A 24064-nucleotide genomic window follows, 5' to 3' on the forward strand; every position below is an offset into this window, starting at 1 on the left:
TCTGTACACAAGAGGAGCGGAGGGGGGGGGCAGGATCTACCGAGACTCTAACGTTGAAATCACACACACACACACACACACACACCCCGCGTACGCCATCGCCACAGAGGACACCTTAAATGATCTTTCCAGTGTCACATTGTGTAATCTCGGTGACGTTCGCGGGGAAAGGTTAAGCACTTTGGCGTGCTTTTTACGTGAAAATGGCGCCCGTCGCTGCTAACCCAGCCCATGATAGTACAACCGTAGCTACAAACAAAGTAGGGGGGTGGGGAGGCTGGAGTGTATGCCGCATTATAAAGTGATACTCAGCCATTAAAATATCGTATTTTCTTGGGGGGGGGGCGGGGGTTCATCTCACCTTGGTCCCGTCGGCTAGTAGTCGACCGTGAACGCTCTAGCTCGGATGTCAAGAGGCAACATGACCCGCCAGAATCACACGGACAGACAATCATAGAAATTCCCGCTGTAATAACAACCCACAAACACCAGCACCAGCGGCTCCCGCTCTCTCCGCCTTTTTCCTTACTTTAACATCGACTGTTCCTTCGCCTCCTCCTTCCTCTGTCGGTCCATGACACCGAGGATGATCTTTCTCTCCTCCTCGGTGAGGTGGCTGAGGTCCGGCATCTCCGGCATGGCGCCGGCCGCCGAGGCAGCGGCAGAGGCAGCGGCGGCGGCGGCGGCGGCGGCGGCAGCAGCAGCGGCGGCAGCAGGGCCAGGGCCAGGGCCGCCCCGGGGCCCGTGTGGAGCAGACATCTTTTACACACAGTGGCTAAAAAACCAGAGAAGCACCATCAACCAGCAGCATTTACGGGCGATATTTACATGTATTTTTTTCTTTTTCTTTTCTGTTACATCTCATGCGGTCAAAATTCAAATTGGCGGTCGGGCTTGCTGGCGGCGCCGTGGCTTACGCACGGCATGACATCCTGGTTAGGGGTGCCATGCAGACATCACACTGCGCTGCAGAAATCAGCGGCAAAATATTAATTACAGGCTCCATCCTCAGCTATTAAATTGCTCACGACAGGGCTCTCGTACGCGCCGCAGTCGACTGAGCGCTGCCTGCAAACGCGGGACTCGCGACGGTCGAGCCGCTGCAGCTGGAAACGCCGAATCTACACATGAAATTCTGGGGGAGAGAAAGCACTGGAGACTAGAAATAGATTGCCCTTAAAAGAAGCGCGAGTGCACGGGCTGCAGGCTACAACCTTCAGGTATTCCAAACACAAGCCATCCATCCGGGGATAAAAGAAAAGTAGAAAAACACAGAGGATTTAAAAAAAACAAAAACCAAAAAAAAAACAACAACAACAAAAAACTCTTGCCTTTTATTTTGCAGTCATGTTAAATCCTGTCTAACCCATCGCTGCCATTCTTTAGAAAGGTTTCACTCGCATGCTGGAATAAAAGATGCCCGGTCCGTCCTCGTTTGTTTTCTCGTTTGGAGTCCTTCACCCTCCTCTGTCGCTCCGGTTAGCTCGCTTTCCTCCAGGTTGGTAATTCTTGGAGATTTCTTAAATGCACAAAAATGGATGCAATGAGGGGGAGAAAAGGGGGAGCGAGAGAGTGAGAGAGAGAGAGAGAGAGAGAGGGGAGAGAGAGAGAGAGGGGGGGGGTCCAGATAGGAAGAAGAGGCGGAGCGATGGAAACACGTAGAAGAATAAAGCCGAGAGGACGCGCTGGATGTTCATTGACAGCAGGCAGACAGCGGCCGCGAAAACGCGGACCGGAGGGGCTGCGTGCTGCTGGAGCGGCGCGCTGCGAGCGGGACGGGCCTCGTGCATGTTCCATGGCCAGGTCACGAGCACCTCGGGGGGGGGGGGACAAACACAGAACCGGACCGGGGACAATGACTGCACCTGCAGGTGTGGCCGCGGCTCCACTCAGCGCTCGCTTTCGTGCCCTCGTGTTGTTAAGCGCTTGGCTTTGGTGCCAGATGACAGGAGACGCTCTGTGATGACAAGTGGCTCCACAAGCCCGGACAGCTCTGGAGACATACTGCACTTGTGAAACATAAACCTTTTCACTTGACTGTTTAGCAGAAAAATTACTAAATAAATAAATGAATAATAAAAAAAATCAGTCTAGCTTTTATAATGTAAATATTTAATCATTTTCCTATTTTACAATGAATATCTTAGGGACACAACAAGATATTTGAAGAGTTCACAGTGGGCTCTGGGGACTTTTAATGGACCCTTTTGACTATTTTGACATGTTATAGGCTAAAAGATCGATCTGTTAATTGAGAAAATAACTGGCAGATTAATTTATAATGAAAATAATCATTAACGTAATCATAACCTATTACCAATCAACAGCAGAAGAATTTGGTCAATATAAATACCTGGACTCCTTGGCTCACAGCGAAAACCAGAAAGGCATTAAAAGCTGAATTGAAGACCACAGGTATCGCATTTAACTGTATTAAACAGTTATTAGTAAAACTGAAATACACTTTTTTTAGCAGCTGTAGACATCCATCAATCAGTCTTTGATTACACGATCGTGTTTGTGTCAACCCCCCTTGCAAACCCTTTCCATAGACACTCATGAAGTGACTTCACCCCCATCTTGTATTTCTCGGCTCTGACCCCTATCCCCAACACTTTCCCTACGACAGCCCTGGCTCTGTCTCAGGAGGCAGTGTTGATAGGATTTGAACGACAACATTAAGAGGATAGAGCCTCTACCTCATTAGGGCTGTAAGTTAATCAGAAACAGTGCAGTGACCTGCTGCAACAAGTCAAACACCAAGAGGGAAGTTGGCGTGAAGTTTTCACAGCAAAAATTTGTTTAGAAGTTTGTTAGAAATACACATCAGCAAACAGAGCGTCAGTTCCATACAGACAGATTTTTTGATTTCATTTCTATAAAAATGTTACTCAGCCCATAGGGAATTAGACCTTCCGGAAACAAAGGAAAAATGGAAAAACTGGTGGAAAAGAAAAAAAAAACAAAAACAAAACATTTGCTAAATGCTCTCTTTTAGGCTGGTTATTTTCAAAACCTCTGGAATTAATGTCCAGTTCAATGGCTAGGACTAAAACTGAAAATTGTCACTGCATTAGAAAGAGTAAAATAAAAATAAGCCCCTGCATATATATATATATATATATATATATATATATATATAGTTCAAAAGTTTCTTAAGGCGTCAGTTTGCTTTAATAAAAACTTGTCGGATTGTCTAACATTGGCAAGTTTTCTAACTGTGCGTGGCAGAAAGGAAGGGAAGGTTTCAACTTCATTCTCAAGTGCTCTTTTGTCACTTTTTGTGTACCACTGAGTGCAACACCATGAGCCACTGGATCATGGTGACTGTCCAAAAGTGTGTGCCGTTAGTTCCATTTGTACGATTTAATCACACTGGAATTACAAAAGATGCAGATGTCTTGGAGAACGATCATTGATACAGCCAGGAGGACGTTAGGACAGCAGGCTTTTTGACCCACATTCGAATGTGACTATTAAGAAAAGATATGACCACTTTTGCCTTTAGACATATCCGGACGGCACATCATAAGACCTGGTTTGTTTTAAGCATTGGTTTTAATAATGACTTACAGCATATTTCTTGAACTTCATTCATGGAAAAAAACAAACAAACCCAAACTTTATTTAATGAAACATGAGGAACATTAATTGTTGCAAGTATGATGCAAATAGGTACAAAGTAAAGGGACATTCTCTAAATATTGGATCAGTTTAATGTCCTTAATTTCCTAAATTGTTCCGGTAGCGATGGAAAATGCAAACTGGCTTGAAGCAAAATACTTGAATAGTCACTCAACCTGGAAGTTAGAACAAACCCTGACTAAAAAGAATCCTAAGAATGAAATGACATGAATGAAAAAGCAGAGCTGATCTTTTCCTAGTGGCAAAAGGTGAACGCCTGATCGCAAGATTTGTTGTTCTTGTATGCATTTACAGTCTGTGTCCTTTTATAGAGAATGACGTACAACTTGTTAAAAAAGTCCTTCCCACAATTAACAAGTTGCGGCGTTTTTTTATTCTTGAGTTAGAACAGTCTGAACAAGTCCCATATGACTGTGATCTTGGGCTCCACCTCATCTCCTGATGGCAGACCCTGGGTCTTCTCCAGCTCTGTTTATTTCACCACAGTGACAACATGCTTCTCCTTCTCAGACACCACAGGAACCGTTCCTGGTTTGCTGTGCTTGCGGACATTCCTCTCCCTGAAAAACAAAGACGGAGAGCCATGAATAATTCAGTCTGCTAGTGAGACTATTCAGGAAAAAATGGGGGGAGAGGGAGGGAGAGGTAAGTAAACACAAAGGAGGAGGGAGGAAGGGATTGAATATGCGACTATTGACCTAACACCTACGTCACCGACCGCACTAATGTACCCTGAAAATAATGCATAAAGCATAGATAGTAAATCATTCACAAGTCCAAACACACGTCTGACATATTACAGTCTTGCCAGTAATTACGAAAAAGAGCCGCAGACCAAGCTATGAATCACTGGACGACAGGGCAAACTGGGACAATCAGTCCACCATGCAAGCTGTAAATGCGTATGTAAGGCCTATTGAGAACATGTCGTGGGGGGGGGGGGGGAGTCCCATCTGTGAGATTTTCCATTAGGCTGGTGTGACTGCATAGGTCAGACCTATCGTGGCAGCAACCCAAGACACCATCACCTCTACATGAACACAGAGGGAATTTCATGCTATTCTTATAGCTATTAGCAAGCTCAATTCCCTTTCCCGACAGCTGAATTAGCGTTGAAAGGGGAAAATAATGAATACGTACTTCCTACGGCGAGCCTCTTTCATAATCCTCAGCTCCTTGGTCTGGTGGTAGATGTTCTTGGGTAGATGTCGGTGATTAGCGATGCGTCGGATCTGCGGGTAGTGCTGGAACTTCTCCTTCAACTTCTTACTGTAATTGGCAGCCTCTCTCTCCCTGGGCGCCAGCTAAATTACACCGGAGAGGAAGATATGACGTAAAATTAAACAAAAAGAGAAAATTATAGAAAGATAAGGAGAGAAAAGAGGAGAGTGGATTGAGAGACAGAAAAAGACAAAGTGTGGAGATGAAATACATGATGTGGTGAAGAGAAAATAAATGAGACAAGAGGTGGGCCAAAATGGCACAGGAATGTTTTAGACTACATGACATGCTGCTCGTCACACAACACTTTCCCTAAAAAACTCAAGTTTTACAGTCATACAGCAGTCTCATCACCTGTTTTTTAAGAAAGAAGTTCTCCAAACTAAATAGCACAATAGTTCCAATAATGACCCATAAGAAACATTTTTTGATCTGACACCCTTGTCTGCAATTACAAACATGTCATGTATGACTGTTTTCTGATCTACCATTGTTATGGTTCAGGTTTGGTTAGGCAGCTAGAATGATTGGATTAAGTTCAAGAAAACACTGAGGTTTTGATTAACACTTTGTTACATTGAGATTCAAAGTTCATTCTTGACCTTGCAGTCAACATAATAATGTTAGCTTAACTTCTATCTCTCAATCATTTCATGTGATCTTCATGGACACAATGAGTTGGCCCAGTTTTCATGGAATTATTATTTTAAAAACAAAAACAAACGAACAAAAATATTCAGCACTTAAAGGACTTCTCATCCATGTTGGCTTAAAAATTCAGACTTAAAGCTACCTTACTGGGCAAATTCCATCAGCTGAGGATCACATGATGTGCTCAAAAACCCCAGAAAAGTCACTAAATAGACCCTGTGGTGAGGCTGTGTTATCAAATACTTGGTTAAGTTTAGGAAATTAAAAGAACACAATGACTGCTGGTAGGAAGCAGGCTGGAAACAGTGTTCCTCCATAACAAAGTCACATTGCTTTTCTAGCTAAACTGACTATTCACAGTACTTGTGGTATCTCCATAGCGCCAACGTGTAGTTACATTTTTGAGATGATGCACACTGGCTACAGTGTAGATAGAGCACCTGGCCAAGAAATAGTCTGGCATACAACCCCCATAATGCTGCAAATTTGTTGTTTTTACACTTTGATTTAGTAAAGATTTAACAAACAAGATATAATGCATTAGTGAACTCAACAAGTGCCAGCAGGTGGATTTTATTACCTTTGGACAGAGCCAGGCTAGCTGCTTCCCCCAGTTCCCAGTCTTTGTGCTAAGCTAACAGACTGCTGGCTGTAGTTTCAAATTTTCCATTAATTTATGAGAGTGGTATAAATCTTTCCATCTTATTCTCAGCAAGTGTATTTCCAAAAATGCTGCTTCTGAGACACCAGTCATAATTGACATGGCCACAAGACGTCCTTTTCAGGTAGACACACATCGTTTTAGACATTTGACCAAAAGGCCAATTCTGTCATTTTTCTAATGTGAACAGTCCTTTTCTAAGGCTTCTACTGAAGATAAGAGCAGAGTGGATGACCTTTGCTGACTCTGTATTATTGTAACTCCCCCTGGAGATGAGTCAGTGGCCTCATTACAGGTATTTAACTTGTAAAGTTGAGTAGAACCAGTGTGAATTATATCATTTATAGCATCTTGGGTTTCCATGGTACGATAAGTGTTATCTCAGGTGTTTTTCTTAAATATCTTAATTCCTGTAATGATGAATATTTCCAGTAAACAACTGTAAATCTGGAGTTTGTTGCTGACAACAAGATTCATCAATTATTATACTTTTGCTACTAAAGAAACACATACAAGTTTAAAAAGATGTAGTTTGCTTCAGCTCAAGTGCTATTTTGTTAATTACTGACATAACCATATGGTGTATTACATCATAAACTGTTGGTCACTACAGTAAGCGGTAACTTCAGCTTGACAACATCCTCATTCAAAACTCAATCAATGTCCGTCAAAAACTGAAAACACCAGCTCAACAACATCCCTCCCTCTTCGACTCTTGTAAAAACCACCAGATACTCGGACTCCTGGCTGAGGCCACCCTACTCAGAGGCTTTCATTCTAATTAAAAGCAATGATTTGTCTCAAATTCAATTTGTTGGAGAAGACCTGTTGGATGCCGATCCTGTTGGTCTAAACTAAATCCCCTGGATACACACAGTTAGCCTGCTAAACACAGTGTTTGTATAATCTCATCAGGATGGATATGAGAGAGCAGAAGATAATGCTTCATTTTGACTTTGTTTGGAAAAATCATATTTAGTGACACGTACCGAGTCAGTGGATTCAATGTGTTGAAAACGCAACACAGGTGTTACTTTCAGGTGTTCTCTTGCAAGCAGCACAATGCACGACGGTCACAAAAAGGCTGCCGAAGATGATTGAGTGCAACATAGAGACAGCAATTAGTTAAGCAGCTGCACAGGGAGACTGTGTAAACATTACTGGATTTTTATTGCTGAAATTGAAGACGGGAAACTACTTTTTCATCTTTTCTATCCAAAATTTGACTGGGCAACAACAAGGTGCCAGTTGTAACTGTAATACAACAACATAACCAACATGTCTTTTTGGCACTTTGGGTCTGGATGAAAAAAAAAAAGCATGAGCCGATCATTTAACTGCAGGTGTAGACTTGAGACTTGACAGATTGCAGGCAGTTTTGTCAGGTAAAATACCGCCACAAACAGGGCAGCATGCATCGAGAGAAGGTGTCACTGTCACTTTTATTGTAAACGTACTTCAGATGCTTTCTGTGTAGGATCAAAATTATAATAAATAATAATAATAATAATGATTATTATTATTAATCTGTTGCCCTTTGCAGTACTGGGCAAAGAACACAAACAAATGATTAAACAGGTTGTAAACAAGCTAACAGTGTTGATAGATTACTCAAACCCCTTTATTTGGAGGTAAAATCAAAAGTGACAACACCTGAAATGACAGTAATATACCGTTGCACAGAAAAACAATGTGTGCATACAACTATTGCAAGTGTGGTAGGTCACAGTTTTTATGGTATGATGGATGGTAACAACAGAAAGTTTGGGTCACAATTTTCTGTTCACGTTCTTTTTCTCTTCTTCACAGGTTTGTGTAAAAGCTGAAGGATCGTCAAACTGGTTGTGTCTCACACCCTGTCCGCAAAGGACGCATTTTTGTAGGTATGATTTTAGTCATTCACCTCACACATTTGATGGAACTGATCCTCTTCTATTTGAATCAATACAGCTGTAAACAAAGGCTGCATAACGGCTTCTGTTTCACTCTTGCTTGACACATTTAAGCACGACCTGAGGCATTTTTTCAGACATCAAGTCTATTTTATTCAATTTTTGCACGTTACTACAGTGATTGGGTACTGGGCTCTGAACGCTGCCAAATTGTGGGTGACCACACAGTACTACTGTGGCTGACAAATCCTACGTAGACACTGTTGGAGAACTGAGCTGTTGTTGCTGCACTGTTTTCACTATACAGCCTATGTAGACAGGGTGTTACCCTCTCTGAATTCTTTTTAGCAATGTCACCATGTTCTCTGGTGTCAGTAATCAACTTGGTAAGTACAATGTTACCATAACCAAGAAAAAAAAAAAAAACTGACTAACCTTCAAAAATAAGATCCAATTTGTAATAAAACCACAATCATCCTTGCTACATAATCTATTTTATCAGACTGTACATACCTTACTACATCTATTTATTCTGACACAGCACATCAAAGTCAAACAATTAATGTTTCAAAAAGATTCAGTTGACTTTCCCACCTTAAATAAACAGTAGTGATTAGTCAATGTTTCCAGAACGGAGGAAATACATTTTGATGAACAGAAAATAAATTGGAGCTGATTGATTCAACATGTTTTAGGTCTTGGCCTAAAACAGAAAGAGTCTAATTTACACTGGAGTCAAAGGCTCCTGTGTGCAAATTTTTGAGGAAAAAAAAAAAAAAGAGTGATGTGCAGCAGCTGATAGAAAAGTCCCCATCAGTTCAGTGTGATGGCTTCAGACACAGACAAAGCCTTGATTCAGCATTTCAGCATTTCTTGATAATTGAAGACCCTCTCAGTACAACTGGATTGTTAATGCTTCATTATGTTCAGAGTAGCCCGCTTTAAGTGATTGGCTGATTTAAACTGCTGATAGGAGCAGCCCTTGTCTGATCTCTTTAAGTGCAAAGCTTGCGAATAAATCTTCTCTTACACAGTGACAGTTAAACAAGTGCCAAAAGCGGGCCAATTTTCCACTCTGAAGCTGCATTAAGAGAATAAGCAAGAGTGAATCCGATTAGGAATGAAAGATGGCTGTTGGAGATGGCACACAAGATGCCACTGATCTTTATTACTGAGCCATAACCGGGATTTGGGGCACTGGAGCACTTCCCGGCATTTTATTGGAGCGTTATTTGACAGTTGAGCAGAACACAACATTAAGGCCATTGGTTCTGCAAACACAGCCTAAATGATCTAATACAATACACCGGGCACTCACTAACAAAGATATTAAAAGTCAGTGGAGATTTGTCTAGAAAAGGCTGCAGTCTTTTATCTGAATCTTTTGTTAGTGGTTTGTCAAACAACTGCACATGCTTTTGAGTTTTTTTGGACTTCCACCTGCCACAAGAGCTGCTGTGCCAATTGGTACATTGTACTTATTGAGAGTGATTCTACCCTAAGTCAGCATCCATCAGGGCATTTGGCAACAATAGTGCTGTAGCTCCTGGCATATGCATCCACTCTTACCCTGCTGAGATGGGCACGGGGCCATGGCTGTGTTCAAAAATGAAGCTAATTCATAAAACAAGATCAGGTAACACACCGAAGGGAGATACAGTATACAGTATGTTTGAAGGTAGAGGAAAATACAACTATTAATTGGTCGCAGACATTATGATGAGGAATTATAAAGAAGCAAGTTGCCTTTAGTATGAAATCATAAAAGCAAGAATGATATAGAGAAGACGAGGAAGGACTCACCACTCCTAGTTTCTCAGCTGCGTTGGCTTTCCACAGCCGGATGTTCATTTCATCAGACCCGCTCAAGATGTACTTGCTGTCTGCCGACCACTTAATGCAGATGACATGCTGCATGCGTTTGGTGTGGTAGACTTCCCTGCATTTCAAAAAACAAATAAACAAAGCAAATAAGAAAATACAATGCCTTTGTTAGCTGTTAGAAAAACAGCTAAAACAAGTACTTATACAGAATCAAGTGTTCCAATACACGAGACTACCAATATCCACACCGATCAGGAATACTCTGCTGCTATAGCACTCATGACAATATTGTGTTGGGTTGTGGCAATTAAAGCATGGGCTTGTTTAAAAATAAAACTTAAGTAATTGTGTACTGAAGCTGGTCAAAACAAAATAAGTTTTTTGTCCATGCCTTCCAGAAGGACCCATACAAATATTTCCAGATCTGATGCCCCAGTCATCAGGACATCATCATTATCTGGGTGCTTTCTAAACCTGTTACGAAACACTGCTGCAAAAATTTTACTGTTTCTTATCTGACTATGGTAAAGATGTAGTTAGGTTTAGGCACAAAAATGCCATGGTCAGGTTAAGGGACAAAATGACTCCTTCGTTAAGGCTAGGGAACAACTGCGGTCATGGTTAAAAGAACCAATGTTGAGTTTCGGTGGGAAACAAGAAACATGCAGCTGTCTTCCATACGACTATTTTGTTATGGTTGGGGGACCTCCAACATAATGGTTAGAATAATAAACACATGGTTAGGGTTATGGAACAATCACGGCCATGGTTAAAAGATCTGACTATTGGTAGGAAACATTAAAACATAGCTGTAGTGTATTTTAATATGACAGCTTTCTTGTTCAGTTACACACGTGATAGACCTTTTCCATCGTGCAGGTAACATCCAGGTGTAATTAATAACATTTAACAACTGTATTCAGTTTAGGTGAGCCAGTACTTTGTTGTACTACAACAAAGTCAAAACGTCTGCTGTGAAGAATGTCTATAGACCTCACTGGCTAAAAAATATATTTCTGCTTACAGTCGAGTTCCAACTGATTTCAACTGTTAATACATCAGATACTATTTATGTAGCATTCTAAGCCCTGACCCACCCATGCTGTGATGTCCGGCAACACGTCCCACACGTCTCTACTGTAATCAACTGTGGCAATTTGCTCTGGAGCCTGACAAGTGTAAATACAATATTGCATGTACTATTACAGCACATAGCAACCAAACAATGGCTATGCGTTTTGGGTTGAGAAGGTCGGTCAAAACAAAACAACCACACATTAGCTTTGCCAACTAGCTACTATTATCAGCTAAGCCAACTAATAGGCCTTTTTCCACAGCAGATGCTTTGAGTAGCCATAACAGGAAAAGCACAGGTGTTACTAATAACATTAACATGTTGGTGGGCCAATAAGCCAGCATGCACAATGAGAAAAAAAGCATCAAACATCATTCATTTTGTTATTTATGCCTGTGCTGCAAAATGTCCTCTGTGACGAAGGCCATACAAGCAGCCCTACTACAAACTATGATATACAGGCTATGATCTTAACCAGGATTATTTAATACAAACCTGGATCAGTGAAATACCCTGATTAGTGCCATTGGCTAAAACACATTTAGTTTGTTCTCAACCATACTAACACAGACTCTCTACCTCAATATTGTGATGTTTGACAGCATGGTAGAGATTACTATATCAACTCTTTTTTTTTAGCTCAACTCTCAATTAATCACTACAGAGAAAGATATGAAGCAATCAACAACTACTGTTGATGAATAATTATAGAATAAAGTCGATACACTTTATAGACCCCAGAAAAAAAAAGACCAATAAATACCATCAGCTATATTGAAAAGAAAATGTGTAATGCTGACTGGGATGGTAATTTTTGCCTGGTGCTGCTGACCTGCTGTGGCCGCCCTCCTTGGGGAAGATGCGGATGGTCTTGTCAAAGCTGGCAGATACAAACTCTTTCCCAGTGGGAGAGTAGTCAACATCCAGCACTGCAGAGACATGGTCCATGTGCACTGTGATTGGCCGGTCCAGGTACCTCATGTCATATGTGTAGAGGCTGATGAGACACAAAAATGAGCTCTTTTAGTGACACCGTTCTTAGAAACCACTAGATGTGTTTAAATGAAGCATTATGTCAAAAAAACAGTTCAAATGTAAATAATTAACCACCTTATAAAATATAACTGGGCTTGAAAGTCTACCCACGGTAGAATGCTGGCTCTTGAGCTGTCAATTAGAAGGCCTTATATTGTTCCAATAAAAGAAATACTATCAAGGGAATCAATCAGATTGATTTCCTTCTTAAACTCACTTGTAGTCCTCATTTGAACATGTGAAGTAATATGCTTCCATAGGGTTCCAGCATAATGTGTTGCTCCTCATTGTCATGATAACCTAAAAAAGAAAATGAAACCATACAGTAGCAATACATCATGTCATATCCTTGAGAAGAAAAGGGAAGAGAAAGAAAAACACCTTCCTGAATCAACTTAATGATGGACCCCTACCTTTTTGAGTGGTGCAGATTCTCTCATGTCATACAGCACTATACTTCTGTCTGAGGCACAGCTTGCAAGCAGTTCAGTCTTTGGAAAGACATAAACCATTTGAGGATATCAGCCAGGTGGCAGCTTTAAATAAGTCTACCATAAACACTTTGATCTAAGTTTGAAAATGGAGAAATTCTTAGTTTGTTCTTAATTCTGTGAGAGGACGAGGCCTGTCTGAGCATGGTGGATACGTGCTGTCTTACCTCCACAGGGTTGAAGCGGACAGAGCTGAAGCTGTCTACGCCCCAGGTGAAAGAACGGACGGGGCTACTCCTCTGCTCATCCCAGATATCCACCTGCTGTCCACATGTTGCAAATAGACCATCCTTCTGGTGATGGTCCAGTCCTGTGAACACAGTCTACAAGGGAAAAGCATTTTAAAAATAGCCAACATGTGATCCTTCACTGATGTATGAGGATATAACTACAACTGCTTTTGATAATTATATTATAATCAGATGCCCACTGATCATACCTTGCCTAGAATAGTGTTGAGTGGCTCTTCTTCCTCTCTGTAACCTGGTGCCTCCATTTTCCACTGCTTGATTGTTTTGTCGTCACCAGCCTGTTACAGACAGCACGCCACAAGGTGTAAATTCAAAAGCTGTATTGGAGGTCATCCAAGAAAAAAAAAAAAAAGTTTAATTCTGAACACTTTTCTCTGGTGGTGTAAAGGGCAGCAGTCACCGTAAAGAATGAAGTTCCACAATAGCGGACAACCACTCCCCGAACAAAACCTTCATGTGCTTGGAGTGTGCGGACACATTCGTGTTTGGTCAGATCCCACACTTTCACCTGTGGATCAATTTAAACATCCTTTCAAGTTTTTGTGGACAGTGTCAGGCTTCAAATCACAACAAATTTACTTATCTGAAGTAACAAATGTACACTTCAGCAGATGGTTACCTCCCCATCACAGGAGCCAGACAGCAAGGTGGAGAGGCTTCTGGTATGCTTGGCCATGCAGTTCACACCATCCCTGTGTCCATCCAGGGAGGCGAGGAAAGGCTTTGCAAACACCCTCTCCAGCTTAGTGGAATTCAGAGCCCGGGTATACTCTCTGTTCACCTCAAACGGATGCAGTGTTGGGTCATAGTTTCTAGGGACTAAAGACGGAGTAGCCTCTTGTTAATGAGCTGACAACATTTTCACTTTCATGAATGGCAATAATTATAAGCATGCACAGTTTTCGTTCATGTAAATTCGGTTTATTTTAACTGTGGAGATATTTCTTTGTAGCGATTCATACATGTATTTAATTTACTGTTTGCTCGCTTTATGTCTCATATTACTTACGGGACCTGCACACGTTATCGGTCTTATGAGAGCCAATGCTTTAGCTCATAGTTACATTATGTAAAATGCGTCCTATTTGCTACAAAGGCAGAGTTCCTACGGAGATATTTATATCATCACAACGTAAATTTAAATGTTATGAGTGGCACTGTGTATTGTGTCTGCGTGTGCATGTGTGTTACAGCTTCTATTTGATAAGCGGAGAGCGGCTAACATCCTGCTAGCAAAGTGTATTTAGCCTATCCGAGTTTAAAGTTCATCACTTACCACGCTGAATATCGAACTTTGTTTCCCGGACATAGTCATCCGGGTTCCTCGAGAGGACTTTGACTTTCATTTGGTAGCACAATGAAAGCAGAAACACGCTTGAAAAACACCGTTGGGTTAATTTAAACAACGAAAATTTTAGCAAGCACTTGTTTGTCCAGCCATGTGTGGATGAAGAAGAGACTACTTGGCGCCGGGGTGCATTGTGGGATGTTCAGTCCTCCCGGTTGCATCACTGACAAGTAAAGAAAAAGCTGTCAAAATTCAGCATGTTGAAGACCGGAAATACATCCACTTGGTCTTCAGAGTAAGTACTTTCTTTTTGGGTTTCTTTCGTGTGTGTGTGTGTGTGTGTGTGTGTGTGTGTGTGTGTGTGTGTGTGTGTGTGTGTGTGTGTGTGTGTGTGTGTGTGTGTAGCGTAACTGGTAGGAGTTAATAGGTACGTACATTGTCATCAGTTTGGAACAGAGTAAATTTTAAAAGTGAGTAGGTTTTAACTGTACAGAAAAAGTGACCTTCCAATCTATACATTGACTGTTACTACATTAGTTCTACTAAAGAGGTCAAAAATAGGACATTTAACTTTAAAACTTGCAGTAACTTTTGTGTTGTTAAATAAAAATATGACGAAGTATCGTTCATCGTAAAATGCTTTTATTTGTGAAGGTCACTGCTGGAAGTACTGCTCTTAATTATGGCAACTTAACATTTACTTATTACTAGCAGCAAGGTCGAGCAGTGGTGCGGATGCTTGACGTTTGGTTACATTACCACAGCCATGAGGTGCTACCGCGTGTCATAAACATGGTTCAGTTGCCAACATGCAATGAAAATGAGGATTTTTCAAGGAGTTAGTACCGACTGTCTACCATATAAGAGTGTGTACCTTGAGTGTTATAGAGTAAAAGTTTAGCTTTACCTTACGCTAGGCTCGCGTTGTAAACACAGCTAACTGACAGAAGCTAGCTCAGGTAATTACAGGTAGATATGGGCTCCGCTCCAAATCACAGCAGCGTTAACGTTACAGACACGGGACTCTCCGGCAAACCGGTCTCTGCTGTCTCGTTAGTGGGACATGTCCGGCAGGTCGTTAGCCATGTGAAGATAGAAAACCTGGTCGCAGGACTCAGTGGGGGAGTGATGTCAACACTGGTGCTTCACCCACTGGACCTGGTCAAAATCAGGTTCGCAGGTAAAGTATGAAATGACGTTTAATGTATTGGCGATTGTCCGTTGTAAAACTCTAAACTTAGGTCATCTGCAATCCCCATAATTGCCTGGCAGGGCGGAGCTTTATTTCTTACCCTGAAAGGGAAGGAACTGTATGCTGAACTATGTTTAGAAATCTGATATAAAAGATTACGTTGCAAAGGGAGCTACCGTGCTGCTGTGCCTGAACTTCATTCATTTTTCAAATTCTTTAGGGGTTTCAATTCGGAGTAGATATATCAACCAAGCAGCACATTAGTGCCATATCTTAACGACCACCATTAAACACTGCTATATAAAGTATGCTTCAGTGCACTTGGACGTGCTTGTTCTAAATAATGTATTAGCTGACAATATTCATAATATATCAAGCTTAAACAGGATTTAACAAGGGTCTAAAATGTCTTTTTATTGCAGTGAGTGATGGCTTGGATTTACGACCTAAGTACAGTGGCATAGTGCACTGTATGAAAAGTGTCTGGCAGCAGGAGGGACTGAGAGGACTGTATCAAGGAGTGACACCCAATGTTTGGGGTGCTGGAGCGTCTTGGGGACTCTACTTCTTTTTGTACGTGAGCCATAAGCTAAAAACCTGTTGGATCGTGCCTGCATCATGAGATTTTTCATTGATTGTTTTGACATTTAAACTGATCTGTAGCTGTAACGTCTTATTTCCCAAACTGTCTTCGCCCACAGCTACAATGCAATCAAAGGGTACACAAAGGAGGGTCGTCAAACGGAACTCAGTGCCACAGAACACCTGGTGTCTGCAGCCGAAGCAGGTCAGCGCTACATTTATCCAAACGCTGTTGACACACATGCACGCACGCGCACGCACGCGCAGTCAGCTCACACTCAACAACAGCAGCTAGATAATACTGCTCTGAGCCGGCCTCGGCTGACAGGAGGCAGATACAAGTTAGTATATCACCTCTCTGTTCATTTCATTCCTACACGGTCACGTGTATCCTGCTAACCGAATTAAGTTAAGAAAAAATGAAAATTAGCCTTCTCAGAACGTGTCACCAACAACTGGTGAAGACAGTGAGAGAGTTATTTTTTTTTCTTTTCTTTTAGCTGCTTCCAACTGCATGAAAGCAAAAAGATGCTATAACACTGATACATTTGGATATGTTAGGTGTGAGTGTGGCAATTGAACGTACTCCGTGATGCAGTAGCAGTTCAAAAACGTTTATTTATGTAGGAGGCTGAAGAAATCCATGATATTAATATTGAAATATAACCTAATTCACCATCATGTTACAAGTATGGTAAGACAGTTCTAGGATTTTTTATTTTTTTTTCTTTACAGCCAACTAAGTCAGGTTTTTGTTTTTTTGTTTTTCTGTTTGGTTTAGGAGTAACTGAACCAACTGATCCTTTCTGCAGGACTTTTTTTTAACAGTCATGTGTATCTAATAAAATGAATACTGTATGTACTTCAGTGAGTGCCTTTCCCACGTTATTAGCCTCACTGTAACCATTTGCTACTTGTCTTCACCTAGGAGTCCTGACGCTCACCCTAACCAACCCGATCTGGGTGACCAAGACCCGGCTGGTGCTGCAGTACAATGCTGACCCAACCAGTAAACAGTACAAGGGGATGGTGGATGCTCTGGTCAAGATCTACCGTCAAGAGGGAGTGCCTGGACTATACAAGGTTAGACGTCAGTGTATTTCTGGACTTCTGTGTAATTTTGAAATCCAGTAAAATTGAATTACACTAATTTTAGCTATTGGCGCCAGTGGAAACAATTAGTTGTTTTGTGGAGTGTCACAAGAGGAGGAGCTGTAATAACTCATTAATATAACCAGATTTGCAGCCCAGACTTCCCAAAGTCTTGCGAGGGTGTAATAAAGTCTTCTATTGGTTCATTAATGAATAATTGGTTGGCCACTAGAGGGCATTGCCACCCTCTTTTGAGTGTAGTAGAGCACTAACCCCTGATAATGGTTGTAACTTAGAGGATTTTTAAACTGTATTTTAGCTCCTTGATTAACACTATGTAAATTTTTATTAACCCGGCAGGAGAATTGTTACCAAATTCCTCAGTGTCCACCTGAGAAAAGATTTTTTAAAGTGGCAGGGAGCGACAGACATCGTGTAGTGGGCTTTTCCTTTGATATATAGAATTCATATTGTGGGTTTTCCGGTGTATCAAGACAGACTGACTCATAAAGTGTATACATTTCAAAGGGTTATGTTCCTGGTCTATTTGGCACATCGCATGGAGCGCTGCAGTTCATGGCCTATGAAGAGCTCAAGAGAGACTACAACAAATACAAGAAAGTGCCTTCAGATGCAAAGCTGGTGAGTCATTAACCTCATGAGCCACAGGCAGACTGGAAACATGCTCAGTGTTCAGTAAACTCAGTGCATGTAGTTTGTAACTTTTCACTTTAATAAGACTGAGCCCACAATGGATAAGTAGCAGCTGAAGAAGAGATTCATCGGCTTTCCTCCACTGTCCTTCTCATTTCTTACTCCCTCACTCTCCTCTGTCCATTTGTCTGTTTGCGTGAACAGAATGCAGTGGAATATATCACAATGGCAGCATTATCCAAAATATTCGCTGTGGCCACAACATACCCATATCAGGTGGTGCGAGCTCGCCTGCAAGACCAGCACAATAGATACAACGGAGTTATTGATGTCATAAGACGGACATTGAGGTATGATAGTGATCTTCTCACAAAGGACTGAACAAGCCATCGTAGAATCAGTTTCTAAATTTGGCTATCGTGTCCAATTTGATTCAGGTTATTGTTTTGTCACTTTTGCTGCAGGAACGAAGGAGCCATTGGTTTCTACAAAGGCATCATCCCCAATCTGATACGCGTCACTCCCGCCTGCTGCATCACCTTTGTAGTTTATGAGAATGTGTCTCGCTTCCTTCTGGGAGAAAATAAGTGAGGCCTAAAAGAAGGGCATGGACAGCTGCAAAGACTCTGAATGAAGACACCGACACGGTTGGTGCCACACCAGGATACAGAGAGAAAAGCATCAGACTGAAACCGAAGTCTCACAGTGCATGTAAACGCACTGAAAATGAATGAAAAAGTTGCCAAACTGAGTAACAGAATCGACAGTGGATTTTCTTTCTTTGAATACAAATTCTGGCTTGTCAGTGAAATGTGATGAGGACGTCATCTGTCTCTGATTCATCCCTAAACTCTGACCTTGGGGAAGAAGAATGTCGCTGTTCAGCCCAGTGGATTGAATGCTGTTGTGATCATAGCTTTTCTTTTAAACCGACGTGTAAGTCGGTTTTCGGGCTTATGTCAGGGGAGAGCGATTAAAATAATTATTTCATCATGTAGTAGTAAGGTTTACATTTTTATGTTTTCTCGCAGCAGAAAGGGACATAGACTGAAAAGTTAAAAGCTGGCGATCAACAGCAAATAGAGATCTTCTCAGGTTCCTAGTTGCATGTATGTGTAATATTAGTTTGTCTCTTTTAAATTATTTCTTTATGCGAAAAGCGAAAATAGAGATTGTGTTTGGTCTAAACACACCAACGTATCTCTGAAAATTCATTCTTTGTCGACATTATCTTTGTTTTCTTGCAACAAATTGTAACTGCATTGCTTTATAACATTTTGTTATAAAATCCAAACTGCTTTATCTCCGTTATATGTGATATATGTGTGATATATGTAAATATATTAGATGTATATTGCTTTGTGGCTATATGAAATTAAGTACATGGTATTGCAAAGCCTATAAAAACATTGCAGTGATTATAAGTAGTCACAACACTGAGTTAAATTCTTTAAAATAAAAAAAGGTTATTTATTAACAGTAATTGTGAATATAAACAGGTCACATGAGTACATAGTTTAAATATTGTCAATGTCTTGTCATAATGTCTCTAAATTGGTAACTGAATTGTAACAGCACCCACAAGCAGAAAAGCTACAGTAAAATGTTTATTTCTGGTAGACTGAATGACACAAGTTTTCTTGTTTATAGTCATCTAGTATAGTATTAACAAAACAAAACAAAAAAAAAAAACCCAAAAACATTCAAGTTACAATCAGTGATGCTGTAATGCCTCAGCAAAAACCATACCTGACTATTCTGGAGGGCCAGATAACATGCTTTTATACTACCAGGGCTGTTTCTTATTTAGGCAGTTCCTCAATGATAATCCTTGATACTGAATTCCAGCCTGTGGACGCGTCACCTCTTGGATAGTCAGCGCAGGTCCCCACCCACACGGCCACATCCACCAGCCCTGCTTTGATGCCCTCACACAGGCCTTCCACTGGAGTGAGAAAGAAAAGAGACGGCATTGCAAATGAATTTCAGGGAACACCCCAACTGCTTCCAGAGATGGAAACTGTTAATTGGTTTGTTTTTTTCTGACACAGTGGTGAACCTAATTGCAAGAATGTAACTTTGCTTTAAAGTTTGAAAATTGTCGACAAGGCTTTCCAGGATCCACAGCAGTTAAATAACCACTTAAAAAGAACAGTTGGTGACTTCAGTAAAAACGCTTATTTTCTCTCTTGCCAAGAGTTAGGTGAGAAGATTGACACTACTCTCAAGCCTGGGTGTATACACAGCTACAGTCAGCAGCCGGTTAGCTTAGTTTACCACAAAGGGTGGAAAGAGGGAAACAGCTACTCTGGCTCTGTCCGAAGGTAACCAAGATATCTAAAGCCGAGTGCAGTAACTTCCTGAAGGCAGCCCGTGAACACTTAAGGAAGTTACTATTTCTGGCCAAGAAACGGTGCCGAAAAAACCCCCCAAAACTTGTAGTCTTTATACTTTGGCTTTAAACAAACAAGGTATAATGTATTTAGTGAGCTTTGTAGGTGTTGGTAGGTACCACGATTTGCCGTCTGAAAATTTCCACTGTTGTCCCTGTATCCTAGTACCATATTTAGCTGGCCCGAGCGACCTATTTAGCGTACAGACGTGAGATTGGTATTGATCTTCTCATCCAACTCGTAACAAGGAGGCAAAAAAAGCATATTCGCCAAAATGTTGACCCATCGCTTTAAACTATAGCATCTTTAACAATAAAACCAGCAAATTAGTAAAGCAGTGATTGCTTTGTTGAGCATTGTTAGTTCAACTTATTTACTGCACAACAAAGCCTCTGACTCCAGTCATACCTGAGGATGTTCTGTGGATGTTGATGGTTGAGTTGAGCTCCGGGCTCCCCTGGTCTAAGTAGATGATTGACTCAATGGGCAGGGGTCCTGTGCACTCTGCTCCGTTGAAGGTGAAGTACCACCGCTGGCAGCATGCGTTCTTACACTTGAGTCTGAGGGAACCACTGAAGAGGACTCTGAGGGCGCTGTCTGAACGCAGCTTGGTGAACGTACAGTCCTGCAACACAGCATGAAGTAATTGCACCACGGTATAGCGTTTCTGGGAATTTGTAAAATGCTCGAAATGAACGCCCGCACGCCTCAGAAACGTGTCATTCTCTGTATCAAAAATACTTACAGCTACTTTACCCAGGTCGATCCCGTAATTCAGAGAGTTCCATGCACACTGCTTGTAGTTGGGCCTCCAGGGCTCCTCGAAGATCTCGCTGATGCACTCGCCTTTCTCGCCTTTGAGCCCGTCGCGGCCGGGGATGCCCGGCGTCCCCGGAATGCCATTGGCCCCCGGGTTACCGTCTCTGCCAGCGGTGCCTGAAGGCCCCTGCATGCAGCTGCCATACTGGGAAAAAAAAGGAAGAGAAGAGATGGAGGTGGAAGTTGATAATGAAAAAAAGGCATACAACATCAGGAAAGTCTATTGTTATCAGACTTTCTGTTTCAGATTTTCTTTTTTCTTCCTCAGGGTTAAATCCCTGTTTGAGCTGCATGCATCGCAGACGCCTAAATGCTGCCATCCATCCAACCATCACACACGAGAAGCCAGATTATACCTCATTTACAAGTCATATAAACAATACATTGCCGTCGGGCTCAAAGAAGTGTAAAACCAGATGAGATTCAAACCGTGGCAAAGCAACAGAACCAGCAACCGTGAAGCCGTGAAGCAAGTGAATGACAGATTGTGTGTTAATGAGGAACTGAAGGCTCGGTGACAGTCTAAATTAGTAGGTGTCTGGCCACACATCTCTCGGTGTGATTCATTGCCCTGCTGAATCTCCTGCTACGTTTAAACAAATGCTGCATCTTACTCAAGATGACTCAAATACACACAGACGCGCACAGAGACAGGGGAGCTTGCCAAAACCTACCACATACAGAGATAGACACAAATGAAGGTCCAAATAGCTGTGGGTAACATGTTCTTCAAAGACACAGTTTGACCCACAGATTGCAGTGTTTTGGGTAACTGTTAAAGCTTTTTTTAGTTGGAGCTGGGTTTTTAATTTTGGTTAGGTGATTTGTAAAGACAGACATTAACCGACACATAGAAGTGCGTCGTCGACCCTTAAGCAAACACTGATGCCAAAAGCATTCGGCTCTGGGTTTTTGTTTGGTCATCGCTGCCCTTTTTGTTCAGAATGCAGCTGTGGAACAGTTATTGGGGGCACGTGGCCAAAAGGCATTAAGGCAAAAAAAAAAAAAAAAAAAAGTCCCAAGGCAAGAGAGAACAAAGAGTTTTTACTCCAGTTTCAACATCTAGTCCCGACTTGATTCTGGGGTAAAGCAGAAAAGATCTATTTCAGACCATGTGAATCTGGTAAATGGATAAATGTAGAGAGAATTGCAGTTTTTTAACATCAGCTGCTGTGGAACAGATGGGCGAGAGTCTGTTTTAGCCATTAAGTGGCTTCGATGGAGCAACCTGAAGAAGTGAGGTCTGACATCATCTGGAAGGGAAACTGAGAAGTCTGCGATGAGGGAGGTTGATGGTGGATTGGAATGCAAGTACTGTAATAGACCTGGAATTCATCCCTAAGAAAAAAGGGACTAAACTTGGGAAATAGTTGGGAGAGTATGGAAATGTCGCAAACACTCCATGAGCCCGTTTGGTTGACACTCAGCAAGGAAACGACTCTCTTTCATTAAGGGTTGGATTTTTGGAGACCTTTGAAAGCGGACGACTGAATGGAACCTCTGTCCACATAGCCACATGGCTGGCGTTTATATCAGCTTCCAGTCTGCTGTTTCTGTAGTGGTGCTGCCCGCCTGCATGAATTACACTCCGGCCCTACTGAATATTAGTAGCACACAGTCCGTTGCTGTAGCTGAAGCATAAAGGCTGTATTTGCCCCGAAGTTCGGAGAAATCAGTAATATTTCATGCATCAGTCAAAAACGGAGGCGAGGGCGGAAGCTCTCCTCGAGCATGCAGAGCGTGGATATAATGCTTGGCTTTGAGAGGTTTTAGTTTCAGAGGATCTCAGGAGGAATCAAAGGAGGATTTTACGATTACCATGTTGGTCAAATAAGAAGATCTTCCTTCTCCAGTGTGTCTAGTGCAGTTGGGCTTTTCTGCATCATTTCCAGTGCACTAGATACAGATGGTAACATAAGATGCTATTCATTATATCCTCCTTCCGTGGCCTCGACTGCAGAATAAGACTGTGCAACAGCAGCCGCTCGAGCTCAGTGGTTCTCAATGTGGGGTATGCAGACTTCTGGGAGTCCCGGGGGGTCCACAGTGTCCCAGCAAAAATAAACACCAGTTTCACTTTCATTTGACTCCCGGGGGATTAAAAGGAGAATGTGTGCCCACTCTGTTCCCTCATTCCCCACCTACAGCAGAGAGGGTTATATAATTCTGAACAAAAACAGTCTAAGATTGGGGCTGGTGAAAACTAGACACTGAATTTGGGGTGGTGGACTTTGAAATTGCATAGGCGAACCCTGCTTTGGGTATTTTGAAGGATATAACGGACAATTTAATACATTTATCAGCCTTAAAATATCACTCACAACTTTCACCCCAAATCAAATACAAATAAACCTTTTTGGATTTGTCAGACAGGCTGAAAGATAACAAAGAAAGGCGGACAGACAGTGAGTCAGACCCTAACTTCCTGTTCGGGAATTTTTTTTTTCCCCCCCTGTCCAGTCAGTCTGCCTGGAATAACAGAGAACCAGCCGGCCATACAAAAAAAAAAAAAGCTGCAGAAACAGCACTTCTCGTCCACCGCTGGGCCCAGGTAATTTTGGTGGCCATTTGCCCGAGGGGCGACCAAGGCCGCTGAGGTGGACAGTTTGCCTACATGTGGCTCATGTGGATGAAACAGCATTTTAGCCTTTTTTTTTTCTCTGTTTGGGGGGAATTTGGTCGTTAATATATAGATATATATATATGTGTGGCAAACAGCGATGCGCGACAAAAGAGAACGTACTCCCGTGAGGACTTTAAAGAACGGGACGTGCCCAGTGAATGTGACCAAAGATGCATTAAAAAACACAACAAAGCGGCTAAGTGACAAGGAAGACACTTCAGTGCAATATTTAGATTAGAAGCTTTTTTTTTTTTTTATGGGTAGCCACATAGCATAAATCTCTTCTAGAGAGCCACTCGTACTTTTGGGGCTGATCGGAGCGGCTGCGCGGTTTGCTTGTCGGATCGCTCTTACCTTGTCGGCGTCAGGCTCCTTTCGGTATCCTCTGTTTCTCACCTTTTCCACGCCGTGAAGAGGCAAAGCCAGGCAGGCGAGCAGCAGCAGGCGGGCAGCGAGGGGAGACATCATACAACAGACAACGGACGGTGTGTGTGTGTGTGTGCGTGTGTGTGTGAGTGTGAGTGTGCGTGTGTGTATGTGTGTGTGAGAGAGAGAGGGAGAGACTTGAGGCGGCAGTTTGACTCCAGCTCCAGCCAGATTCAGTCCAGAGGAGGGCAGGACGAGAGGGATGGCGCCAGTAAACTCGCAGAAACGAACTCCAAGGGGAAAAAAAAC

At 42.1% G+C, this 24064-nt stretch overlaps 4 protein-coding genes across 8 annotated transcripts in view; 1 reads left to right on the forward strand and 3 right to left on the reverse strand.

Moving 5' to 3' along the window:
- rims2a (regulating synaptic membrane exocytosis 2a) overlaps positions 1-759 on the reverse strand; it is a 145086-nt gene extending 144327 nt beyond the window's left edge. The window contains exons 1-2 of the mRNA XM_040117351.1: positions 728-759; positions 530-643 (exon numbers count right to left, since the gene is read on the reverse strand). Coding sequence (XP_039973285.1) covers positions 530-643; positions 728-759 — 146 coding nt within the window. The remainder of the gene's footprint in view (positions 1-529; positions 644-727) is intronic.
- Positions 760-3539: 2780 nt separating this feature from the next.
- Positions 3540-15036, reverse strand: dcaf13 (ddb1 and cul4 associated factor 13). Its single transcript, XM_040116680.1, has 12 exons — positions 14942-15036; positions 14023-14257; positions 13366-13565; positions 13147-13254; positions 12935-13024; positions 12663-12818; positions 12418-12495; positions 12222-12304; positions 11802-11966; positions 9874-10009; positions 4786-4949; positions 3540-4205 (listed from the first exon to the last, which is right to left on the reverse strand). Exons 2-12 carry the CDS (start codon positions 14090-14092, stop codon positions 4118-4120), a joined length of 1338 nt encoding a protein of 445 aa, XP_039972614.1. The 5' UTR covers positions 14093-14257; positions 14942-15036; the 3' UTR covers positions 3540-4117.
- LOC120783606 (mitochondrial folate transporter/carrier-like) lies at positions 14731-19019 on the forward strand. 2 transcript variants are annotated; one of them, XM_040116682.1, is made up of 7 exons: positions 14731-14872; positions 15649-15799; positions 15928-16013; positions 16737-16891; positions 17429-17542; positions 17759-17904; positions 18019-19019. In XM_040116682.1, exons 1-7 carry the CDS (start codon positions 14770-14772, stop codon positions 18143-18145), a joined length of 882 nt encoding a protein of 293 aa, XP_039972616.1. In that variant the 5' UTR covers positions 14731-14769; the 3' UTR covers positions 18146-19019. The 2 variants fall into 2 exon arrangements, with proteins under 2 accessions (XP_039972616.1, XP_039972615.1); XM_040116681.1 differs by lacking the exon at positions 14731-14872 and adding an exon at positions 14982-15214.
- A 178-nt stretch (positions 19020-19197) lies between these two features.
- LOC120783607 (collagen triple helix repeat-containing protein 1-like) lies at positions 19198-23991 on the reverse strand. 4 transcript variants are annotated; one of them, XM_040116686.1, is made up of 5 exons: positions 23744-23991; positions 22585-22662; positions 20693-20911; positions 20356-20572; positions 19198-19499 (listed from the first exon to the last, which is right to left on the reverse strand). In XM_040116686.1, the coding sequence occupies exons 1-5, from the start codon at positions 23855-23857 to the stop codon at positions 19357-19359; spliced, it is 771 nt and encodes a 256-aa protein (XP_039972620.1). In that variant the 5' UTR covers positions 23858-23991; the 3' UTR covers positions 19198-19356. The 4 variants fall into 4 exon arrangements, with proteins under 4 accessions (XP_039972620.1, XP_039972617.1, XP_039972619.1 ...); XM_040116683.1 differs by having other exon boundaries at positions 23786-23917; XM_040116685.1 differs by lacking the exon at positions 22585-22662 and having other exon boundaries at positions 23786-23917.
- Positions 23992-24064: the final 73 nt, after the last annotated feature.

The sequence above is a fragment of the Xiphias gladius genome, chromosome 22, assembly GCF_016859285.1.
Source record: "Xiphias gladius isolate SHS-SW01 ecotype Sanya breed wild chromosome 22, ASM1685928v1, whole genome shotgun sequence".
Taxonomy (NCBI): Eukaryota; Metazoa; Chordata; class Actinopteri; order Istiophoriformes; family Xiphiidae; genus Xiphias; species Xiphias gladius.

Coding starts and splice junctions, on each gene's coding strand:
- dcaf13 (XM_040116680.1), bottom strand. CDS start 14,092: ATGAAAGTCAAAGTCCTCTCGAGGAACCCGGATGACTATGTCCGGGAA. Junction 12,496..12,662: donor TCCGCTTCAACCCTGTGGAG/GTAAGACAGCAC, acceptor GTCTTTCCAAAG/ACTGAACTGCTTGCAAGCTG. Junction 4,206..4,785: donor AAAGAGGCTCGCCGTAGGAA/GTACGTATTCAT, acceptor TTTGTTTTTCAG/GGAGAGGAATGTCCGCAAGC.
- LOC120783607 (XM_040116686.1), bottom strand. CDS start 23,857: ATGATGTCTCCCCTCGCTGCCCGCCTGCTGCTGCTCGCCTGCCTGGCT. Junction 22,663..23,743: donor AGGAGCCTGACGCCGACAAG/GTAAGAGCGATC, acceptor ATCTGTATCTAG/TGCACTGGAAATGATGCAGA. Junction 20,573..20,692: donor TCGACCTGGGTAAAGTAGCT/GTAAGTATTTTT, acceptor GCTGTGTTGCAG/GACTGTACGTTCACCAAGCT.
- LOC120783606 (XM_040116681.1), top strand. CDS start 15,010: ATGGGCTCCGCTCCAAATCACAGCAGCGTTAACGTTACAGACACGGGA. Junction 16,014..16,736: donor GGTGTCTGCAGCCGAAGCAG/GTCAGCGCTACA, acceptor GTCTTCACCTAG/GAGTCCTGACGCTCACCCTA. Junction 17,905..18,018: donor GTCATAAGACGGACATTGAG/GTATGATAGTGA, acceptor CTTTTGCTGCAG/GAACGAAGGAGCCATTGGTT.